The sequence below is a fragment of the Melospiza melodia genome, chromosome 4, assembly GCF_035770615.1.
Source record: "Melospiza melodia melodia isolate bMelMel2 chromosome 4, bMelMel2.pri, whole genome shotgun sequence".
Lineage (NCBI taxonomy): Eukaryota > Metazoa > Chordata > Aves > Passeriformes > Passerellidae > Melospiza > Melospiza melodia.
Window position 1 is genome coordinate 14446815 of NC_086197.1, and position 25207 is coordinate 14472021.

Sequence of the window (25207 nt, forward strand, 5' to 3'; positions counted from 1 at the left end):
GAGGAAATGGGCCAAAGATACTCAGCAAGAACTTCAGGCAGCCACAGAGTTATAATCTGAATATGATGCTTTTGTCCCCTGGCTCAGGAGTTGTTCACATTTGTGCAGAGATCACCAGAAACAAACACCATCCCAGCTGTCTAAGGGGTCCAAAGCAGCTGTGCTCCTACAGAAAGGTCCCTCAAGCTCCATTTTCCATCTTGCTGCCTGGTTTCACTGACATGAGGGCAGCTCAGCTTCTCCAGGCTTGCATGGACCACTCATATCAGAATTCCACTGGTGGATGCACCCACCATTGACACCTGGGCACTGCTGCAACACATTGATCCGGTTTGCTCTCAGTCAAACACCACCTTAAACAACAATATCAGCAGTTTTCAAGCAGCCTGGTGCTTGCCCGGCAAAACCCACCTGAGTTACTGAGATTTGAATCTGCTACACACGTGCAGATTGATGTGACAGAGCCTTGTCCAAGGCAATGAGGCTCAAGGGTAAGAAATCTGTTTTTCTGGGATATCATTTGCCCTTCCCACACACTGGAGGGAATCTGCAAGAGCATGTGGCCTGAAGCAAAGCTTATGTCACCAGAGAGCATCTCTGCTGTCATCCATGCAGCAGAGCAGACTTGATGAGCATCTATGATGTTCACATTACAGAAAACAACCCATAAAACAATACAGTTGTAGACCTGGCACCACATTTCATAATCAACACAGGAAGCTGAAAAATGACCAGTTACAGACTTTGAAATAAAGGTTTACTGCAGGATTGATTTTTTAGTTTAAAATACTTGCTGAAGGCAAACAAAACTTTAGCTTTTGGCAGTTCCTCAAAGTCAAACTTGAGTTCACAAAGTGCCTCACGTGAAACTGTCATCACTGTGGGATCCTGGCATGAACTGATATGTGAAAGCCAAGTTTTCACTTATTTTGCAAGTTGGGAAGGCTCACTGTGTCTTCATATGTACATATACACCCACACACTCCTTTTTGGCTGAATTTTACTCTTGGAAGTGTTTTTGTTTTATCATTGACTGCTTTTATGACTCCAGGATGAAGATTTGTTGGCATAATTGAGTGAAAAGCAGAAGCCATGCTGTTTTGGAAAGCTCACACACCAAAGCAAGGGCAGCACACAGCAGGACTTACCTGCTTACACTTCTGCCAAAAGACAAGATAAATAATTACACTGAGTATTTCTAATATTAATGTGTGTGCCAGGAAAACAGTGTTAATATCTTACTGTTTGCATTGAAATTGGAAGTTTAAACCTGGATCCATAAATACAATGCTTTCTGTGCTTCTCTCATAAAGCTCACAGTTTAAAGAAGGAGACACTACACATTTCTGCTCAAGAATCAGCTTGACTCTAAAATGAATGCATCCTACTAGGTAAAAATACAGACACAAAAAAATGAGATGATCAGTGATAGAGGTGAAAACTGCTATGCTCAATTTAGAGGCGGAAAACCAGATTAAATCATGTTTTGGCTTTGTTCTCACATGGCACCTTTATATCTGTAATTTCTGGCCTTATGTTTTCTGTACATTTGAAGTTTCTTACTAATATTTAGAAGCTGTAATTTATACATATGTTTTTTATTGTGGGACTTAGGATGTAAAAATCCTTCATTTAGCAATTTCAGTTGCAAGATCATTCTGTTTCTATGCACCTGACCCAGATCAAGAGGAATTAATGATTTCACAGTATATGACTTTAAACTGTGTAGCACAGTACTTAAAATCTCTCCGTATTTTAATTTCTTCTTTCACATGTTCATTTGATTACTTTTCTGCTACTCCTTATTTTCCACACAAGGCAGAAACGCATTTAAAAAACAATAGAAGCTAAAAATGCAGGTAGAGTTTTCACTACAAAAATTAAGTCACAATCCCACCATTTTTCATGCACTAAATGGTAGAAATAAGATTAGATCTGAGGGGTTTTTTTTCTCAAACTCAAAACCCTTTACTTGTACTGTGCTGAATAAAAAGAAGAAAAACGACCAATTTGATAGAACAATTCAGAATTCTCTGATTTGAAAGCAAGGCCAATATGTTTGGTAAATAAAGGACCAGGATATCCCATATGGAAGCACAGTGTACATTTACTACAGATGTAGCAGACACATCTGTATGAGTTCCCTGGACAGAAAGTAAACATAGGATGTGGAAGAAACGCTCTAAAAGGCAATCACACCATAGAACAGAATCACACTGCTTTCAAATTCATTCTGAACACCACTGTGGATATTTTTCCCTATCTAAAGGCAAGCAATAATTTTTTTTCTTTTTTTTTTTTGCCTCAGCTAAAGCATTTTTCCAGTGCCAAGCCCAGATGTTCTCCTGCAAGAGTGATCCCAGGTGAGTTTTTTACCAACATTACCATAACATCCAAACATCAGCTAGACCTTCATGAGCCTGCTAACTCAAGAGATCTCCTCACCAGCATTATTTGCATCAGTTTCTGATGGGAGATAAAACATTGCTATGGCACCTGGATGTTCTGGTCCATCCAAGTCTTCCTTTGTGTTTTAATCTGAAATTTACATTTGAAATTTACTCCAGAATCCCCATGCCCAAAATAGGACATGTATTTTACAGGACAAAAGCATGATGGTTACTCAAGATCCTGATAAAACACAATATAAAGTTGTCCTGCATGATTATTTTATTTCCAGAAATACTTGCTAAGCCAAGAAAAAGCAACAACTCAACAATTGCAGTGAACTCCCTGTTGGGGATTTTCTGTCCCGGACAATAACTTCACTTTCATATTTGTGGAACATCATTTCCTTAAAAGTGTGCCTGCTTTATAAAAATATTACGTGAGGTAGCCTTTCTGTTTTCAGGCTGTATCTATAAATGACTATTTCATTTAGGCATCCAATCGATTTCTATTAGGACTGCTTTGGAGCTTAACCTGATGGGGCAGCCTACAAGTATAAAACAGTCTGTAAAGCTCACAGCTCTCAGGAGCTGTTTCAGCTGCCTTAAAAAGTGGGAAAACAAAGACACCAAGACTGCAAGCCACCCACCACAGAACAGTGCTGCTTTTCCAAGCATCTGGCTACTTCCACCCAACTTTAGGCTAAACTAGGAAATGTTCACGTTTAGTTAAACAAGATCCAACCCACAATCACTTCAAGAGCAGCCAGCCAGCCAAAGCACAGCTCTTACTCAGTGACAGGTGTCCCTGATTGTTAATGAGCACTTAAGGATCAGGTAAGAGCTGCTTCTCACTCACTGTGCCACATCAGATGCCGCTGGCAGCGGGGACTCCTCGGGTACCAGGTCAATGTCATCAGTGAAGCTGCTGGCCCGTGACACGTCTGGGGTGTGCCCTTCCAGGTGTCTTCTCACTGCACAAAGGATGCAAAGAGATCATCGTACATTATCTACAATCTACCAGAGCTCTTGCCATGGTGCACACATTGTTCAAACACGAGGAATCTCTTTCAGGAAAGGTTTGTCTTCTTGAGGGTTGTCTCCCGCGAACAGAAATTCCCCACCTGTGCAATATTGATGTGGGAAGGGCAATACAAACTATCATGTAGGGGGATGCAATATAAGGAAATAAAGTAGTACAGAAAGCAATCTTAAACCAATAAGGAGTTGCAGCTGAGCCAATTATTAGAGATTGGGAACAGGCCTGAGTTTACCAGGCCACACCTGTATTCAATAAGAAGAGTGTTATAAAAGAGTGGATTGGTGGGAACTGGAGTCAGTGGCTGCTGTGAGGACAAGGAAGAGTCAGTGCCTGGAGGAGCTGCCTACAAGAAACATCAAGGAGGTATGAAACTCTGGCAATACGGAACCCTTGCAATGAAATGACAACACTATCAGATTTCCATTTCCTCACTCAACACCATTTGATATGTACGCTTTAATACCTTCAAAACCATTATTTCAAATGCTATTATCACACAAACAATACTTGAAACCAAAGTGCTTTCTGGTCACTATAACCACCAGTGTTCCAAATTTCTCCTATGAACCAGGAAGACTCAGGGGGTTGTATGTAGTTGGCTCTGCAGGATAACCATGGTGGACACAAGCTGTGCTGGAGTTTAGCCCATGTTCCAAGTGTTACAAAGGTACAAATTTCATTACAGATTTGGAAAACATGCAATGGCCAACTAATGAAGGAGTTCACTAAGATACTACAAAAATCAGAGAAGTGCAGCTAACCCCGTAAGTGGCAAAATCCAGTATTTTCTAAAGACTTCCATCTAATATAGGGCTGACTTCATCATATTTGTGTGGAGTACATGTACCTATCTTTCTAAGTTCAGATGCAGCAATATTCAAAAGCTATTTCTGCTGCAATTTCTCTTCATTATCTTTTCCTGCATTAACTTGGTTCAAAAGCTATAAAGTGTATCTAGCCTAAGTTGCTCTGATCTAAAAGCAATTTCATTCATGATTCCTGGTGATCTAACAGTTTCTAGGAAGCTACCTATAAATTTGAATTCTGATGATCCTTGAACACGTAGCACATGAGCTGACAGAGTCTAACTTGGAAAATGGATAGGATGACACATGCAAATTCAAGGAAGGCAAAAAAAAAGTATGTGTGGGTGAATCACTAAAATTAAGCATCAAAACAAGTAAAGACTAAATAGTGTCACTGGCATATGTTATGAAAACAACCCATGTGACAGAAATAAGAAACCTTGCCTCCTAGAAAGTTAAATTGTTGAAATCTCCAGGTGTTTCCAGAACAACACTTCAGCTGGATTTCATTCAAAGTCAAGGTAAATACTAAAAAGCCCACAACACCAGAGCTTGCTATTGGAAGAGCCATAACCCAGGAGGCAAGGAATAAAAATGAAGTCCATGGAAAAGAATTATCAAATAGTGTAACTGAACACTGACAAAGGACATAAAATGACAAAGCTATTTTATTTCCCTCTGCTGCAGTAAATCACAAAATGTGTGTTTCCAAGGGAAACCCAAATCTTCCTGGCACTGGTAGCATGAACTTCTGTGCTCTCCCAGCACTGCTGAAACACTTTGGCTGTTCTAGAGGAGCTTTATTTTGTGAGACCTGCCAGTTCTGCATTTGTTCTGTAAGAGAACTATGTGGCCTCCTACTTTTCCAGAACAAGTCTTGAAACACACAGATCCCATATTTGAAGTATGGCCTTGGGAAGCACCAATCTGAACAGGTAACATGGCACATGATCACACCTGCAAAATTCAACTGGGGGAGCTTTGGCTTCAGCTACAGTAAGGTTTTCCTCACAGGAACTTAGCAAAACTTGGGATTGGGCCAAGGCAGAGCTAAACCACTGTGCCCATATAAGGCACATCAGATGAACAGGAAAACTCTGCTTTGCTATCAATTCCTGCTCCACAGCGAACTGCTGAAAGGGTCAGAGCAGGGCCTGGTTAACTCATGGCAGTTTGCCTCCTTCATAGCACTGCATAGATACTAAAGTTACTGCAGTGCATCTGCCATGAGAAGTCATAGGATTATATTTTAGTCCTGCCATTTGAGGGATTTGGTCTGTTATTGCTTTATCAAACTCCTCTGTGGCTCATCACACTGCTGTTTGCAATCTGCATCCAGGCACTCCTAAAGAGCCCAGAAAACCCTAAGTGTTCACATTTGGCTTGCTAGCTCTTTTTCTGAGAAGTTTTCCCTGCTGCAATGTGCCCCATAGCACATTAGCTCTGAGCAAGGGTGAATGAGAGCAGGAGCCAGATTCCAAACCTTTGCATCCTCACCACTCCCATGTGCTGTGCTGAGCAGCTCTGCTGTTCCTGCAGGTGCACCTGGAACCTGCCCCAACCAGGGACCTTCTGCTGGGATGTGGGGAACCTCATACTGGGATTTAACAGCCTCTGCTTGGTTAGCCACACAAGCAGGACAAGCTTCTCTTGTGCCTTTACATAAGGCACCCAAATTTTCCCTTTGGTGAGCACTGCTGTGATTATCTGCAGCAGTTTCGTTCCCCAAGGAGGGCACATTTCATTTGGAAAAAGACAATGATGTGATTATGAATTCCACACAAACAGGAGGTTGTGTAACACATCCTCTGTAGTAGATTTTATCAGCAGAATGGAACTTGTGTACTTAACTCCTCAAAATTAAGTATTTGGGTCACATCTTGGAGGTTGCCTCACTGCTTCCCCTCTGCCCTCCCATGCTTCCATGGTCAGATCCATGGACAGAACCATTTTTGCCATTTTGGTTTCAGACAAGATTTATCTCAAAAGTATACCGAGAAAAAAGAGCTGCTCACAGAAGTTCTGCTCTAATAGATCAAGATAAAGCAGAAATCACAGCTCTGAGACTGATCATATTTGGGTGGTGAGATTATGAGATTCCCCACTACTCTCAGAGCCACTTGACTCAATTCAAAGTATTAGTTTTGGAAAGTATTAAAGCTATCACCAAAGACTACATGTTTTATCCATGCAACCCTAATAAAAATTGGTTAATACTGATTTCCCTCTATGCTTTTATAATTCGTTCATTTTACATGTTTCTGCTTTAAAATATTAACACATGAATAATGTGTTCTGGTCCCTAAATGAATGCTAATGGTAAATGCATGTAATAAATACATCGTATTTTCTGAATATTTTCTGTCCTTTAAGTGACTGTCAGAATTGTGAGCAGTTATTTTCTTATTCAAAACATTCGTTCTTGAACCAACTCAGTTCTTGCAGTTAACTCACTTTCCCTGAACTTCCAAAACTCATTTAGACAGCAATGTTCAGTCATAAATCAAAATTCCCAAAAAAATCGCACTAAAAGGGACAATTTCTTTTTTAACGTCAAGAAGCCATAAGCTCCTGAGCAATAAAGTAATTCATAATAATCATTCATGATAGTGCTTTCACTTTGAGGAAATGTGGAGCATCATGATAAATTCAACACATGGCAGTGATGTTTTCCAGAAATAAAACTCAAAGTTGTAAGGCCCAGCTACTACAGATGGTAGTTTGTAGCAGCTGCAGCTCAAGCCAGAACAACTCTGTCTTCCCTCCCTATATTTATTTTCATAAGATTTCCTTGTCCAAACTGACTTTATGGGAATTAATGCCCTACATTTGATGCTGCAGAGTACTTAGCAGGGGAAGCAAGGAAATATGAAGAGGGGAAAAAAAGAGGAGCCATCCCTCCCTTCCATGTGTTACTACTTAGAGTACGAAGAAGCAGTACTGGTTTCATAATAAAATATATAATATTTCATGAGCATGAAAAGTTGGAAGCAGCAACTTGAAAATAAAGAATAGTATCTAGCACACTACAATAAATTCCAGTGATGCCACAAACCCAGAGAGCCCTGAAATAGCAATTGATTAAATCAAACAGCAAAAAAGAAAGTTAAGTTTCATATACTTTTAATTTCTAAAATGATGAAGTCATAAAATAAACACATCAAAGCATAACCCAGATGTATTTTTTGTAATGCTGTTTGGCTTTATCTAACCTTAGAGTCCTTATCTATATTCCACTAACTTCTGATGGGGAAAATTACGGGGAAAAGGCAAGCTCCCAAATTAGAAATGCAGCAGCAAACATGACTGCACTATGGTGGTCATTCCCAAACAGACAATGCCTATCAACAGCAGGACAGAATAACAAGGAGGATGTTGCATTATCCTCTTCTCAGATAAAGAAGGTGAAATAAAATCAGGTCTCTGTTCCTTCAGTGCCACTGTCTCCTCACCCCTTTCAGATCAGCAGCAGTTAAAACCCTCTCTCATAATGCCAGGCTGCTCTACTCAGTGCCATAAGTACACAGGACATAAATATATGATTTAATTTCATCTGTAAGGATGCATCCTGACAGAAAATCCCTAGGATAACCATGCTTCCTTTATCTGCAGGGAAGAACAGCCTGTGAGATCACACTGCCGTGTCTTGTCTGCTCTCCTGTGTCAGGAACTTGTACCACCTCACTAAAAATATTGTATTTGTAAAGATGCACAGAGGCAAACTGGTTTGGGGCTGAGACTGGGACATCTCCAAATCCTCATTTTCCTCAGAAGAATAAAGGAAAGGCAACAGTTAACAAAAGCCCAGAGGCCTGGAAGTGTCTGACACCTCAACATCAGCCTGCTTTTAAAAACCTCTTCAGCTTGCTTTTGGCATCATTCATCTCAGCAGGCAAATGGCATTCAAGCTCCTCTGAGGAGTCATGTTGTAATAACACAGTAAAACAGAATTAGCATGAAGTAATTTCTTTACCAAAATTATAAAAGCTTTTCTTCATTACCATGTGAAGCTACAGGAGTGTCAGGAGGAGTGTACTCAGTACTACTCCAAATAAAGATATTTTAATTTTATGTAAAACTTACAAATCTGAGCATCTGGGGCTGTGATTTTACATCCTTACTACACATTCAAATGTAAGCCATCTGCAAATGCCACATACTCACACTGTCCCATACACAACTCTTAGAGCTACAAGTACAATTAAAAAAAACACAGGCTACTTTCTGTACCTAATTAGGCAGCTAAATTTATTATCATCATTCAAGATGTGGCTGATTTAAATTCAGGTCAATGCACAAGAATTGCATTTTGCCCCCAAAACATCTGCAGAATCACACCAAAATTAATTAAGCAGTGGTTTGCAAGGAGAACAGAAATAAAAGAACATCTCAAAAGCTGAATTGAGGAATAAGAATAAATTCGTATTTGCTGCAGACACATTGCTAACTCCATGCAAAAAGTGCTGAGCACTCTTCCTGCTGTAATTACAGGCTGGCCTGCAAGTGTTTTAGATAAACTTCAACATCTGGTTTCTTGTGTATCTGATTTGAAACAATCAGCACTCAAAATGCACTAATGCTGCCTTTATTTGTTGTACATTCTTTCGTTTAGATAAGCCTGCAGGCCAAATTACACACTGCCTTACAGCCCCTGGAACTCAATCACTCATTACAGGGCTGGTGGGACAGCACAGGGATGTAAATGAACACCAACACATCACTGAAAATCACAAGGGCATGTAGCAGTGGAAAAATGCATGTAGTGCTGGATAACAGGAGAGAAATAATTAAACATACTCTGGAATGCACGTGAGGATGGGTTATCTACCCAGCTGCCTGAACATCCTTTTCAGACCTGCTAAGAGGAAAAAGAAGAGAGAGGAAAAAGAAGAGAGAGGAAAAAGAAGAGAGAGGAAAAAGAAGAGAGAGGAAAAAGAAGAGAGAGGAAAAAGAAGAGAGAGGAAAAAGAAGAGAGAGGAAAAAGAAGAGAGAGGAAAAAGAAGAGAGAGGAAAAAGAAGAGAGAGGAAAAAGAAGAGGACTGCTTTTTTTCTTATGAAAGCTCTTTCTTCAAAAGATACACAAAAAAGTGGACTTCTAAACTCCTTCAAGTCCATATGGGTGATGTGGAGGGTATGAGTGAGTAGAGTCTGGCAAAGAGGTTGGAAAACACATTTTCTTTCTGGGCTGGGAAGGGAAGCACCAGAGATACCCACAGAGTGAATTGCACAGTAAATATATTATTGATGCAGGACAACCTCCAGCCAGAGGATAACCTGCAATGACTGCAATGATTTCAGAAGGCTGAAGAATTGCTTTTTTAAACTATACTATATTATAATATACTACACTACACTCAAACTATACTCAAGAAAAACCTGTGACCCTTACTAGACAGTCAAGATACAACTTTGACCTAATTGGTCAATCAGTCTCAACAAACACCAGCAGAGTACAATTAACAAATCCCTTTTGGTAAACATCCAATTAACAAATCCCTTTTGGTAAACAATCTCCATAACACATTCCCCATGTACCAAACAACAGGAGCACCAAGTAGAGATAAGAATTGTTTTCTCTTCTCTCTCCGAGCTTTCCCACTGTCTTCCCCAGGAGAAATCCTGGGAGAGAGAATTCTCTCTCTGTTCAAAGAGTATGTGAATACCACCGTATATTGATTAATAGCCATTAAATTGTAGATATATTATTTAATAGCTATTAAATTGTGCCTCATGGCTGCAGCAGGAGGATTATGACAGCAGGAAAAACACAGAAAAGAGCTGCTCGTCGTGATCTCCTGAGGCCCAAATGCTGCCATAGCTGGTCCAGGAAGGATGTGACAAAGACACCTTTGGGAAAGCATCTAATCAGATAAATTATATTCAAATGATGCCAAGAGAGCAAAGTTTTTCAATATTCTACAGCAAACTATTTTGACAAGCATTTCTTTAGTCTCTTAAGACTTAGCCTGTTTCTTTTACTTATCTGACACGATCCTTGTGCCAACAAGAACTTTTAACATGTTTTTGAGCTGGAGATACCATCTACACCTTGTGAATATGTTCAGACATCAGCTCTCCAAGACCAAATTCAAATCAACAATGCTGATGCATTTAACTTTTTAAGGCTGGAAATACCTGTCTGTTCATTCAGTTATTCTGAAGAACAAAATGTACAGCAATAACAATGAAGAAAAATAAGACAAAAATAGCTTTCAAAGTGATCCTTCTTCACTGCTCGCCTTTTTTTTTATTTTTAAGGACAAGAAGAACTTGATCTTAAACTGAAACAATTAATAGTCAGTGAAATGTAATTTGGCAGCTTGTTAGCTCTGCAGCGAGAGCTCTTAACACATAGGGAATGTATCATGTAATATAAATATATAGAGTTACATTCCATTATGGGATTCAGAACTGCCATTATAGTAAAAGTGTTTATTTTAACAAGGAAGTACAGTTTTAGTGTGGCTATTAGAGAAAATAAACCAGTCTGAAAACATTTTTATTTTTCATGACTGTTAATGGTCAAAGCATACAAACTGCACTGGAGTAAAACCAGAAACATCTTCTGAATTGTTGTCAATATTTTGACTCTAAAGAACACAAAACCCAGTTACTGTAATTACAATGAAATATGCCACAATTATTTGTTGGTCCTATGCAGTTCTTGCCCTCCCACAACTGAATCCTTGTAGAACAATTTCCCTGTTTACTAGTGTCGATCATGAGTTTAATACATACAATATTGTTACCAACCTGCCTGTTCCACACTGAAAAAAAAAAATCCGTAAATTAAAGTAAATCTTAATAGGTAGAAGAGCTAATTTCCATGTTTTCCTTAAGCTCAAAACAAGTTCAACAAAATAATCCACAGCTGTTGACTATACTAAATGAAAACTATTCCTAACTAAAGCTTCAGCTGTTATTTCATACATTACAGGTGTAAAGAAACAACATTTTATGGGAGTATTCCCTACCTCAAATATATTTGCTGCAAATATTTTTATTTTTTTTAAATCTTGAATGTGACAATATTTTAGGTAGGGCAGTAATTTGAGTAAGAGTCCAAGTTACAACAGTTAAAAAGAGAATTCAAAGCAGCCACTGTAATGTGTACCCAATACTTTAAAAATTTTGACTGACAGACCTTCAGACCACAGAATTCAAACTGAAACATAAGCACAAAACCCCCCTTTAAGTTATCTTCCTAGAAATGCTGCACATTAACCAATCACATTTTATTTAAAATTAAATTAATGGGGTCCTCAATTCTGTACTTCAGGGGTCAGTCGGGAGTCGGGATGTGCATCCTTTATTAATGCCACATTCCAACTTCCTCATGTTGCTTATTCAGAACTTTAATTACAAATATTTTCTAATGGAAGAGCTTAAAAATAGTCTAAAGAAATTGTTAAGCTTTTGCTGCTACCATTAAAATTCAAGTGCTTTGAAACTCAGATTCTGAGAAGACCCAGAATAATTACATCTTCTACACTCCCAACAGTAATCTAAAAATTCATATGGGAAGGCAACAGTGATATTTAAAAGTGAGACACAGCCCTGAGGTGGAACACACCTAAAGTCTCCCTTTACTGATGCCATTGTGGAGATACATTTGAATGTGCCCTGCAGCTCTTGGGACAGAGGCAGCAGGCCATGGCTTTTCTGTGACAGTGAGAGCCACGGAGATGGCACAAAGCCCTTCTCTCCCTCCTCCAAGGGACCTGCACAAAGAGGGTGGAGAAGTTTCATCAACACCAGATTTCAAGAGCATTCATCTGGATGAAAGCTGAATTTCAGGAGTGACTTGACTGAGATCAGCATCTTCAGAGAAGGGAGATATTGGACAAGTTACAACAGATGTGTGTTTTCTTACCCCATAAGCCCCATTACAAGGCTTTGGTTCTATCCAAGCTTCTTTAAATCACATCTGAGGTCTGAGAGACAAAATCATCTTTGCTATGTGTGAAAGTAACAAGGCCCAATTCTCCTTCTTAGTGCTATTCATCTTAATATTTATCACACTCATAATTCTTATTTTTATATAAACACACCATTACAGATGTTGAACCCTAACAGAGCCATCAGGGGAAAACTCAACTTCATGATACCATCCTGATTTGCAACCAAACAATTTTAACACCATCATAAAAAGGTCATTTGGCTTCTAATTCATCCATCCATCCAAATTCATTCATTTTCTATTCAACATCCAACATTGATTGTTTTAGACTCATTTGCCAGGATGACAGAAATTGCAAATGTTTTCAGGACAATCTGCTTTGTGTCACTGACCAACCAAAGATGCTCTGCTATCTCTTGGCAGGCAAACCCTTGCAGAATATTCCCTTCCACTTTCTGTGGCATTAAAGATTCAGATACCACTCAGTGTCATAATTCAGGTGGAGAATCCAAGCAGTGAATTCCAAGCTCCCTCTTGTCCTATAATATCTACTACAATCATATCATAACTGGAATAAAAATTTCTCTAGAATAACTTTGTTAGAGCACTTGGATATTTTTCTTATTACAATCAAAAAACTCACAGAAAATTGTTAAGTTGCTGTTTCAAGTAAGCCAACAAATCCATTTGTTTCTGAAATAAGAGATCAAACAAGACTGAGCTTCTTTTTGTCCAGGAAAATGAATATTTAAGACTTCTCAAGTAATCATTCAGTAGTGACTTAAAACAACAATTTCACTTCATGTCTTAAAAGTGGACAGAATGATAATTCATTACAGATGTGCATCTATCTTTTCTGGTAGGTGTGTTTAGGGGGTAGTAGGATTCCATGGCCACCCAGATGCAGAGTACAAGCCATCCCAGAAGGATATGTACCACTGCTGAGACAGAAAAACACCCAGCTGGATTGGCCTAATATCAGATAACAACAGACAAAGAACTGTTTGACTGCCTTGTCTGCAGCTGAGGTGCAGAGCAGATGCTCAAGGACAGGACAAACACACAGTGCTGCCTTCACACAGAACTCCCTATGGGCTGCACTTTCCAGGACTGAGGTGGCATCCAGGGATCCTTGATGGGGCTTCTGACACAATAAATTTGTTCCCATGGCGTTCAGAAAACATCACAGTTTGCTTACACTGATTTAGTGCAGATCTGGATGCTCACTTGCCCAGTGAATGGAATATTTATGCAGTGGCCTCCAACACTGTTAATATTGCTGCAGGGACAAAAAATGCAACACTAGTGAAGCAGCATGCCACAGCCCTAGAAAGGTGAGATCTAAGCAAAATTAATTCAAATAAACTCTCAGAGAAAGGTGTTACAGACTCTGGAAATAGCAGAGGCACAGCCCAATTAAGAGGTAAATTACTGCTCTGGGGAGGATAATGCAAAGACTCCTATTGCAGCCCCAAATCATTGAGATCCAAGACTGTCACTGGCATTCAGAGCTCTAGCAGCACAAATGTTTCACCCAAGGATTTGAGAGATTTGGTTTCAGATCAAAAGTGAGAAATTAATGCCTTGTTCCCCACCTCCTCCTTCCTTTCCACTGATGCTAATTTGCAGTTATTTCCTTATTCTGAGCGCTATATTTTGCTATTGGGGACACCTCTCAGATGTCCCCCAAACTGTGCTTTATGAGTTTCCTTTGCTATAAAGGTTTTAGTGTTCCCTTATCCACATTTGGATAAGGCCCTTTCCCTATCTGGGAGTCAGATTTAAATGGGTTGGAAGTTGCAACTGGCTGGAACACTTGGTGGGTGTAAAGTTCTGACCATTTCTGGTTTTGCAAATGTGATGATGGGGTTTGCTTGCATGGCACAGAACCATCTCCTCAATGCCCTATCTCTCCCAGCACAATTTCTTCAGACAGCTGGCAGAGGAGTTAAGATAAACGCTGGAAAAATCCCTGACAATTCCATTTTGAGCAGAGAAAAACTGCCTGGCCCAGGCAGAGCAGCAGCAAAATGCAGGGAGGAAAAGGGAAGACTCTGGATGTGTCACAGCACCCTAGGAAATGGCAACACACTAAAACCCCATTCAGTGCTGAGAGGGGAGATGTGGAAATGAAAGAGGAAATAGAAGACAGCATCAGAGCTCCTTAAGAAGCCTTATTTTGAATTAAATTCTTTCAAAAAATTAGAAATAAAGTTGCTCAATTTTATTTTTTTTATTAGAAATCACTACTGAAACAGCCCCTTAAGTGACTCCAACTTAAATTGCCTCACTCTCCAATTATAAGAGAAGTCCCGAAGTATTTCAGCTCAGGCTCTTTCCACTTCAACCAGTTCACAACCAAGACTGGCAGACACTAATGCATTAATTTATCCAGCAAAGAACACTCTTACTCTTTTTAAGGAGACTTCAGAAGATGACAGCAAATACTGAAAGTTGAGGTCTTTACCAGGCAGAAGCCCCACAAAAGCCATCATGACCTCACCCAAGCAGATCTCTAGCAGCTAAAAGTGACTTTGCTCATCTGATTTGTCAACAGACCTAACTGTGCTATCAATGTGACTTTACCTCATTAGAAACAGTGCAACCACAGAACTTCCAGAGATCTCATTTCTCCAGGAGAAAAAATCCAAACCAGAAAAGCAACAAGACCCTATTTAACACACTTTATCATGGTCAGGCAGGCTTGAATGTATTTTTTGCATGCTTTCTGCTCATCAGGATTTTCAAATTGTATTGCATTATAAAGCCTTCAGCTGCTGGACCCCTGCATACACAAAAAACTAATGCACACACTCTGTCCCCTGTCTTTTACAAGGTTATAGGAACGGGAGCCAACCTGAGCCCTTCACAGAAACAGCAAGAGAAACTTGTAGGCTTTATCTTGGGCTGCCCTTGGTCCAGGACAGCTCATTTAGCACAAGCTAATCTTGGATAGACCCAGGTCAACCTGACCTGAAAGGATCTTAATTGGGTTAGTACAACCAGCTCTGGATACCCCATTGCCATGGTCTGATTCACCCCATTAAAAACAGCATGAAAAAGCCACCAGCAGCAAACATTGGCATTGTGCTGCTTAAGGTTTGTTGAGGTTTTTTACAACTGGAATCAAGTTCTGAGAGCTCAGAACAGTATAAGAGTTAAAGGAACACAAATAGACCCAAAGGGTCAGACCCTTGCTGCAGTTTACATACTCATGAGGCAGATCCAGGACAAGGCTGAGTGCGAGCCAGAATTCCAGGAATTAGTTATCAGAATGGTATTACAAATGTTCTCCTCATAATTCACCTTACCCAAAGGGGAAGAACATATTCTTCTCCTTTTACAGGGGACATTAAGTCCATGTCAGCAAGAATGAAAGAAGGAAAATCCAGGAGCCTTTTTTTTCCTTTATGGTGGATTGTCACTATCACAGATGAAAAAGACAAAAACAAGATCTAATTAAAATAATACACTGTTTAAAAGCCATCAGCACTGCTTTATATTCCCAAGCTGGCTACTTTCTGGTGTGTTTGATACAACTAATCACACCTCTATTCTTTCCATAACACAAAACAGGAGGTGCCATAAAGGAGTTTTACCCATATGAGCATGGAAGGGAAAGTCGGAAAACTCCCTAAAAGAGAGGGTAAAGGAGGGAGGAAGGGGTATCCCAGAAATTCATCAACCTCCCCCACTTCTGTGAGCTTTCCCACAGAGAAATTCCCATAGAAATTATGGCCAGGTCACCTGGGATACTCAATGCAAAGTCCTCTTCTCTCTAAGATGAAAGAGCTTTTTCCAGAGACAGTTACTCGTGGTTTCCAAAGTGGTTCTATTAAAAATATATATGTCCTTTTGCAAGTGAACATGATTGATATTTGAAAAAAAAAATTGAGTTTTTCCAGCTTCCCTAGTAAAGAAGGAATGCATTGTCAACACAAAACATTGTCTAAATACATGTTATTCTTCCATGTCTCTTCCTCTGAGTGGCTCTTTAACAATTTTATCAGTATTACTGTCCAAGTCATGCTTGAGTTTTTTTTAACAGAAAATTCTGCTAAAAACAGCTATCAATAGCTATCCATAAAAGTCCAACACCCCAATTCTGCAGGAAAGCCTAAGACTTTTAACCAAAACCACTCCTAGATAATTGGCTGAAGCTTTTTACAGCCTCAAAAATTTATGCATAATTTAACATTGCATTCTGTCAAAAAAGTAACAAGGTCAAAGTGTTTCATCAGTTGTAGTCAAGCAATGCTAAACAGCTCAGAATTTGGCCCAATTTTAATCAATACAAATAAACAGTATTACTCACTTGGAAATTTATTAACTCTGATCAATAGATTTCATACAACAGCTGCACAAAATCAGCCAGCAATGCAACCTATACAGAACACTGCAAATATTTGCTCATTGGGAAATTACTGTTGTTTCCTTTTCTCTTTCCAAAAGATAACAGTATTGCAAAACATGATTTAGCCAAGTATTCCAATGCTAAAGGTGCACTGGTTGTATGTACACAGCAGATTACTGGACACTCCAAAACTGAAGGGGAATCAGTTCCAGATGTTTTCTACTGATTAAATTCAGCCCCAGCAAGGTTAAGCAAATGACAAGCAGCTGCTTTTGTTTTTTGCCATAGTCATGAGAAATCCCCTTAGAGTTCTGAGTGAAACTGACAGACACTGGGTGCAGCACCTTTTTTCCCCTGAGTTTTCATGATTAACAGAGACTGAGAGCAGCCTCCAGAGCAATGAACTCTTTCCCCCTCCAGTCCATCAGGTTTTATGCAGATAAAAATTAAAAGGAAAAAGCTCAAAAATAAAAGCAAGCAAACAAATATTCTTTTTAAATACCCCAGTGATGTAAATCCCAAACCACAGCCCCTCTCACTGCACACACTGCTGTCTCCTGAAGTTAAAGTGGAACTAAAGAAATATTAAGGTGTCACTAAACCAGGCCATGGCTCAATGCAACACTGGTATCACCTTTATGACCCATCACTCCAAACAGAGCAGAAACACTTTTTATCATGCACAGAGGTTGACACAAAGCTTTACTTCTTAGGCTTGTCTCCTATTTATCCTCAGCCATTCAGAGGTTTTATTTCCACACCTGATGGGATTAAACTGAAATAAAGACATTTTGTGTGTGTCCTTAAGCAAACTGACAGGTCAGATTTTCCGTCCCAGCATTTATGCTGAGCAGGGCAAGGAAGCATTTTCAAAGCACAGAACCTCCAAATTCTTTCCAAGGCAAATATTCCCATGGAGTTGTGGTTGGGGAGATCTGGGAAGAACAGCACACACACCTAATGTCAAAATTATTTCCCAAGCACTGTCTGTGACTGCAGAGAGCTTGCTGTGCAAAGAGACACATCAAGCAAAGTAAAACTGCTTAGAAGTGGCTACACCTGGCTACTTCAACAGGGAGCAAAACCAAAATAAATGGAACACTCAGCCTTTTCTTCTCTATTTTTCTACTAATGGTTATTATATATGGACACAGCCCCCTCCAAAGAACCAGTGTTTATTTTGATTCTAATTATAGAATCTTTTAAGCATTCCCAGCTGACATGCAACAGAAGTAAGCAAAATACATGATTTTCAAGGCATTAATTCACTTGGAGGAAAAGTATATTTTAAGGAGCAGTAAAAGTGTATGTACTACTCCACCACCCAAGTAAAACCAGTTTAAAAGGCTGTAATTTTTTGTACATGGTGCCCTCATCTTCTACAATAATGTTTTGCCATTTCCACCAGAAAAAACCCCAAATTTTTGTGGCTAAAATGTAGCTTTACACTTTAGATTAAATCACATCATATTTCCGCCACAGAGCATTCGCTACATTTGCTGCAAAAATCAGCTTCTCTTGCAAAAGCTGCCATCCTTGATTACCACTCCTCCTTGTTTATGCTGAGGATAAACAACTGTGCAGGCCCGTGTTTAATCCCGCATTGACTAATTGCATTCTCCACTTCTGTAATGCTGTGTCAGTCTAAAAACACTTCATAAACAATTAGGACTCACAAAATCTCCGTGACAGAGACAAGACTTACATTCATGGAACAGATGATGCAACCCAAGCACAGCGAGTTAATTGTCTGCCCGAGGTCACCCCCAGAATCTGTAACAGAATCCAGGAATTCAGCCCTCCCTCCTCAGCACGGGATGAGCCTCAACAACAACACAAGGATTCCAGCAGAGCTGGAATCTCCAAGATGTGCTGGAGCCTTTGTCACTGCCTTAGATCCTCGCTTTTAACCGATTTATTTTGTGGAAAAGGGTTGGAGACAGAAGCCGACAATTCTGGGCTTTTTTACAAAACCAGAACACGCAAAAAAAAAGGGCAGAAATGCAGTAAGTTATCCTTACTCCCATTAAGAAGTACCTGCTTCTCACCTTCAGTAAAAAGGCCCCATGTTGGCTCAAAAATGTCAAAAATGCCTTCACTTCCATGCAGTCACCAGGGAACTGCAATGAGCCTCGCAGCCTACAGCATAAAGCTGTATTTGTGCCACCACTGGTCCAAATTGGGATTCCCCCCTCTCCCTGTTTCCCTTTTCTCATCCACTGCATTGCATGGATATGTGCCTTGCAGTCTGAAATTAAATTACTGCAGTTTGAAGGTTGGGTTTTGGTACTTTAGACCACAATGTTCCATTTCCACACTGGAGTGAGACTGTTGCTGCCTCCCTGAGCAAATAGATGGAATTCTTAAGTGGTCATAGTGAGAAAAATCCAAACTGTGTAGCACATCCTTATCTGTGCTTTTAAGGGTTAATTTAACAGAAAATACAGCTAAAAGCAGGTATCAATAGCTATCTATAAAATTCCAACACCCCAATTCTGCAGAAAGAGTAAGATTTTTAACCAAAGCCTCTCCTAGATAACCTGCAAAGACTTCCATCTCATGTTCCAGAGACTGTTTTCCCAGACAACCTTAATTTATATTTCAGCTCCCCATTCCCTGCTACACAAGCTGCAGGATTGATTTTTAATATCAAAGTAAGTTAACTAATTAGAAAAATCACAGCCTTAAGCAGGTTTCCTCCATAAAGAAGGAAACCTCAAATCCCAATTTCCCTTTTTTCCTACTCTCTCCAAGGCTGTTCTTGCTTCCCCAAGATGGTTTGGGCCACCTGACCCCAGGCAGGGCTGGGATCCCAACACATCCCTCAGGACCACGAGTCAGGGACTCATTTTTTCCACACTGTGGGATTACATGCCATAATCTGGTTAATAGACTGGAGATCAGGCCAAGCAGCTGCTGGATATCCAAAATGTGGGGACAGATCACTGCAGGGAATTCCTGATCCAGGATTAAGGGGAGACACTGCAGGAGCATCCCTGCCCTGGGGATGCACTCCCTTCCAGAGTGCTCTCACCCACTTCTGGGTCAGTCCCAACTGCATATTGAATAAAAATTCCTCCCTAATCCACAGTCTGGAGCACTGATGGGTTTTTTTCATAGCACCCGAGGCAGAAATCTCTCTAAGCGTATTTGTCATTTCAGCAGCAACCCTCGGGTAAATGTTTTGTGAAGTATCAAATTCCAGCAAGTTTTCATCCACTGTACAGGAGCCTTCACCAGCTCTCCAGGCTATAATCCAGGTCCTATTTTTATGGACACATAGATGATATAGGAAAAGGTGACCAAAATCAGAATTAAAATTGTCTTCTGCTTATCTCCAGCTTAAAATGCACATTGCCGCATCAGAAAAAAAAAAAAAAATAACCCACAAAAAAAACCAAAAAACCACAAGCAAAACCCACTTGATCTGACATGATTGCTCATGACTAATTCATGTTCCCTGTTACTTATATCCCTCCTACTGACTGGTTTGACTGGGGGTGCTTTTTGTGGTTTTTGTTTGGGATTTTCTTGTTTGTTTGGTTTTATTTTTCCTTCTTAAATTCCTACTTCCCTAGGAGCCAAGTTCCAAAATTGAATAGATCAGCATCAGCCTCATACCTGGGGCTGTCCCTGTCCCATTCCCATCATCATCCTCACTGGCCACACCTGGGGCTGTCCCTATCCCTGTCCCATTCTCATCATCCTCACACCTGAGGCTGTCCCTGTCCCATTCCCATCATCATAATCATCCTCACACCCGGGGCTGTTCCATTCCCATCCTCATCGGCCATACCTGGGGCTGCCCCAGCCCACAGGAATGGGGTCAAAGCATTCCCATTCCCCCTCCCCACAGCCTCAGCCCTGCACCTGAGGTAAAGGGAAGGGACACAAAAAAGATATTTAGAGGGTGGTTCTCTCTAAAAACACCCTTTTCTTTCTTTTTAAGACCCTCATCTAACAGAGTAATTTACATTTTCACACACAAAGCTACTTATACATAGGCAAGAGCTATATTTCATGTGTCCTATTTTCACTTAGATCTATTTTCTCTTAAATCTATTTAGACACACACATTTACATATATATGAATTTACAACTGCATCTCATATCTATTCAGCCTTATCTCAATTTACACTTCTGTGTTTACACTTTTGTATCTATTTAGACTGTGTCAGCCTACACTTTGATTTGGATTATATATTAACACTTATTGCACAGAAAATCAAATTAGACCAGATATCTGTTTAGAGCTAAATAGTTACATTTCCATCTAATTACAAATCTGCCTGGTTAGATTTAGGTACTTATACACCCTTATACATAATCTCTATTGAGATTACATACATCATCTACTTTTACCCTGCAATGCAAAGCAAATGTAGGTGGATCCAGCTGGACAGAAATTTTCTATTTCAAATCATCATCCTGCATCTCAGCAGCCTCCTGTCAGTGCTGCTGGTGGCTCTCAGGTTCCTTCTGATCACTCCCTGGCTCCTCAGTGGTTTTCTTTGCAAACCCAGAGATATAAACCCACCTAACTTGTGCATCTTTTCCAGTCCTTTCTCTTATGTTCTAACTTTATTTGCTCCTCGTTGAATCATTTTCCAAGTAATAATAAGTGACACAATTTTTAGTGTCAATTTTAGCACATTCAGTGTTACTTTTCAGGGGACAGAAAAAATTATTAACTATTCCCTGACACCATTACGGCATGCATAGTTGGTAACTGGGCCAAACTTTCATTCTGCAAAGATTTTCATCTCAAGCTTAGGCCACTGAGAGAAAACTCACCATTTACCCAGATCATTCTCATCTTTCCTAAGTTTTGGAACTGTTGCAGACTGGGATATTCATGTGAATTCACTAAAGAGCTCCCATGTCTCCCAAGTCATTTTATGCTGGATTAGCACTGCTGTGAAATTTGCAGTTCCTGAGGGATGAGGCTTCTCTGGCTGCTCTCTCCAGACCTTCCCTGACCTGACCCTGATTTAGCTGTGGCAGCAATTTCTCTAATTGAGCAGGTGTCTGTATCTTGTTTTACTTCTGTTTATCTTTGTGTTGCACAACCACGGCTTCGTATCTGCAGCAGTTATTTTAGTAGGACAAGACATTTACAACCAAATAATGACAGAGTCTACAGAAATACAGGCTGGGCAGAATATCAGAGGCCTTGAGAAGTGGAAACACAGGATGCAGTGTGTGAGCACAGACAGGAGATAAGAGATGGGGCACAGGCTTGGCACTGGAGACCCCACAGCTATAAACAATTCACTTATGGTCAGTGAAAATAAAAAGCAGTCCTGAAATAGGACAAAACCGGTTGTAAAGGTAAAAGAACAAAGAAATGCTATTTCACACACATAAGATGGTAAATTCTGATGAAACCTGGAGCTGCACAGCAATGGGGAAATACGTCAAAGGGTGTTAGGAAACATTTGTAAGTGACCCCAAGTGGATCCCAGGAGGAAAAGGAGAAACTGTCACCACAAACATCATATTCCTCCCTGTTAAGGACATGAGATTTCAACAAGTCATTGTGTACTTCCCCTCTTCCTTCTGCAGCAAATTATACCCAGGAACTAAGTGAGCATAAATACCAGCCTAACAGGCAGAATTTTAAAAGCAAATTTAACAGTTCTAATTGAATTCTTACTATAGTTGCAGCTTTTTAATTATTAAGAAAAAATAAACCCCCACCATTACATTTGAGTCTTTTGTAACAATTAGATCTAGACTAATTAAGTGATCTAGCACCAAATTCTACTTTTTACTTTTATAATATGTGCTTGCCCTTTTTGATACAGAACACAGTATAATAATTTTCAACCTACTTTCTACCATACCTTATTAGCTCTGACTTTGCATTCTTGAAAAACCTTATTTAATTTCTCCCTTTTTTTCCCCCCAAGGCTGGCTAAGTCAATAGGTTCTTCCAATAGAGATGTCATGAAAACCCCACAAGGGCCTGCATTTAGTGAGGAGATTCTGCTGATTCCTCAAACATATCAAAAGAGAAACCCAATTACTAACTTTGTCATCAAGAATAGATTTCTCTGAGAGGATCTTGGATTTTCTTCCTTCCTTCTTTTGCCCTGAGCCTCACACAGCAAGACCACGTATGTTCTGGATCCCAGAGTACAAATCAGGGCTGCATCAGTACTGTGAAAGAACTTACCAAAAACTTACAATTTATCAGGTCAATTTATAATCTCACTTTAAAAAGCTGTTTGTCATTATCAGTCAATATGTTGACTCAAAGACAAGTTATTTGCTTCTCCAATTTTCTACATCTTTTGATGTTTTAACAGTTACCTGAAATACTCATTTTGGCAACAAAGCACCTATGGCTGGGGTATGCACAGGTATTTTCAGTTTTCAACTAATTTTCCCCCCGCTGCTGTGCTGATAATGTCTAGAAAAAGCCTTGAGGCAGCTGCAAACACCTTCTCTCACACAGCACTGCCCTGTTCTCTGGGAACATGTGGTACAAAGTCCCTGCTCAAATCTGATGTGACCAGTGACTCAAACCCTGGTCTTAAACCAGGCACAACAGGGAGTTGAATAAATGCAGAACAAAAATAAATTTTTAAACCTCAAAAGCTGCCAGATTTAATCAGAAGTAAGAGTGGGTTTGGCAGAGTTGAGTTGTTCTCTTCCTGCACCTCCCCTTGCCCCATCCCCACTCCCAGTGCTGTCATCAGCTTTGGCCATGAGAGATAAACCACAGAATTCACTGCAAGTTCTCACTCAGGGCAGGCAGGGCTGAGCCAGTAAAGACTGAAAATTTGCTGGTAGAGAGGTGTTTCCACAATTCTCACACATGAGCAAGTACCATCAGTACAAGCCCTGAACTGACAGAAAAATGGAGACATTGAACAGCTCTGCACTGACCACAAATTCTCACTGCAAAGCCACCACCATCTGCTAAACCCACCTTAAGAGCATGACATTTGTCAGAAGCCTGGTATCTGGATACTTTCTCATGCTGATTTGGTGCATGCCTTCATATTTATGATTTTCAGGCTTACTGACAGTTATGCAGACTCTCAAAAGCTTTGGTGTTTGCTTTATTCTGTTAATTTTGGCCACGTGTTTTTTCTCACCTTTCTCTCAGCTTGTCAGCACTGGACTCTTTGAATCCACTTCACTTAAAATGTTTACTGCTTTATATGTGCTGCAGACTGTAATCCATCTACACCAGTAAGGGAAAGCAGCCCCTTTTCCCAATGGGAAATGCAACCAGTCTCTGGGAAAAACCAGCTCACTTCCAGACAGGTGGGTGCTGGAATGTCAGCATCCAAACTGGTATTACAGACAGAATAAATTGACATCAACACTACTGCACAATTTAAATGAGAGGGACAACAAGGTAAAGGGGTCAGAGAGAGCTGAAATATCCCCCCATGTCGTGATAAAAATTTGCTTTTGTGCAGTTTTGCTTTAAACATCAGCACACAAGAAACTCCAAAAATCAAACAGAAAAGCACTATGATAAACAGGGAGTTTTATTTTTAGCCCGGCAGAGATTTATCACTATGAGAGTCCTGTGACTTTGACAAATCTAACAATAATGAGTTGTGTATGCAACCTACAACAGCTGACAGAATAATACATTCCATCTGCTGGAGCTCTCCCAGGAGGCTGACCTTCAAGGTCTAAAAACTTTCAAATTTCCATTATTTTTTTCCCTCCTTAATAAAAAGCACCATGAAACAGCCATTTGGTTCATTTTGTGAAGGGTGCATTGAGGGGAATAGCTGATGTTTAAAGAGAAAACTCAAAATGCATCTAGAAAATTCCAGTTACACCAAAATGCTGTTTCCCTTCTGCATGGATAGGTTTCTGTGACCTGACACTCTTGCTCTTCTAATTAACTACAATGTTCATACTTGAGTGGCTTCTTTACACCTTACAGGAATATTAAAGATGTCAGAGGGCTTGCACATGTCTTGTCATCCTGATAACAGCCCCTGCTGTAGAGGATCAGGTACAAGGATGGGCAGAACTACAGGTAAAGATTAATTTCAGGAATACAGGGGATACTTATGGATATAATCTCAGGTAAGGATGAAATGACTGAGGGTTTTAAATCCCTGCATGAAAATATTAAATCAGACACCATGGTATGAAATAATTCCTTAGTTGAAGCAACAGACACCCATGAAAAAAAAAAAAAATAAATACTGCACTGGAGAGCCACAAAGATGCTCCAAGGGCTGGAGCACCTCTGCTGTGCAGACAGGCTGAAAGAGATGGGATTGCTCAGATAAAAGAAGGCTCTGGGCAGATCTCATTATATCCTTCCAGCTCCTAAAGGGACTTTGTGAAAAAACTGCAGAGGGACTTTTTACATGAGCAAACAGTGGCAGGACAAGGGGAATGGTTTGAAACTAAAAGAGGACATGACAATTAGATATTAGGAAGAAATTCTTCCCTGTGAGGTTGGTGAGACCCTGGCATAGTTTGCCCAGAGCAGCTGTGGCTGCCCCATCCCTGGAAATGCCCAAGGCCAGGCTGGACAGGGCTTGGAGCAACCTGGGATAGTGGGAGGTGTCCCTGCCCATGGCCATGAGACTGGATGATCTTTAAGATTCCTTCCAACCCAAATTATTCCAAGATTCTTTGATCCTTCCAATCCAACCCATTCCATGCAATGCTATTCTATGACTCAGCATCACATTTATTGTCTAGAACTCCCTAAATCTCTATTTTATT

At 40.1% G+C, this 25207-nt stretch overlaps 2 protein-coding genes across 2 annotated transcripts in view; both read right to left on the reverse strand.

Moving 5' to 3' along the window:
- The window catches only part of LOC134417124 (potassium voltage-gated channel subfamily KQT member 1-like), a 336325-nt gene extending 332968 nt beyond the window's left edge, over positions 1–3357 (reverse strand). The window contains exon 1 of the mRNA XM_063153975.1: positions 3247–3357. The gene's annotated coding sequence lies outside the window, so the exon portion shown is untranslated. The remainder of the gene's footprint in view (positions 1–3246) is intronic.
- The window catches only part of LOC134417921 (potassium voltage-gated channel subfamily KQT member 1-like), a 68698-nt gene continuing 46733 nt past the window's right edge, over positions 3243–25207 (reverse strand). Inside the window, exon 12 of the mRNA XM_063155791.1 lies at positions 3243–3361. Within this exon, the coding sequence (XP_063011861.1) occupies positions 3243–3361 (119 nt within the window). The remainder of the gene's footprint in view (positions 3362–25207) is intronic.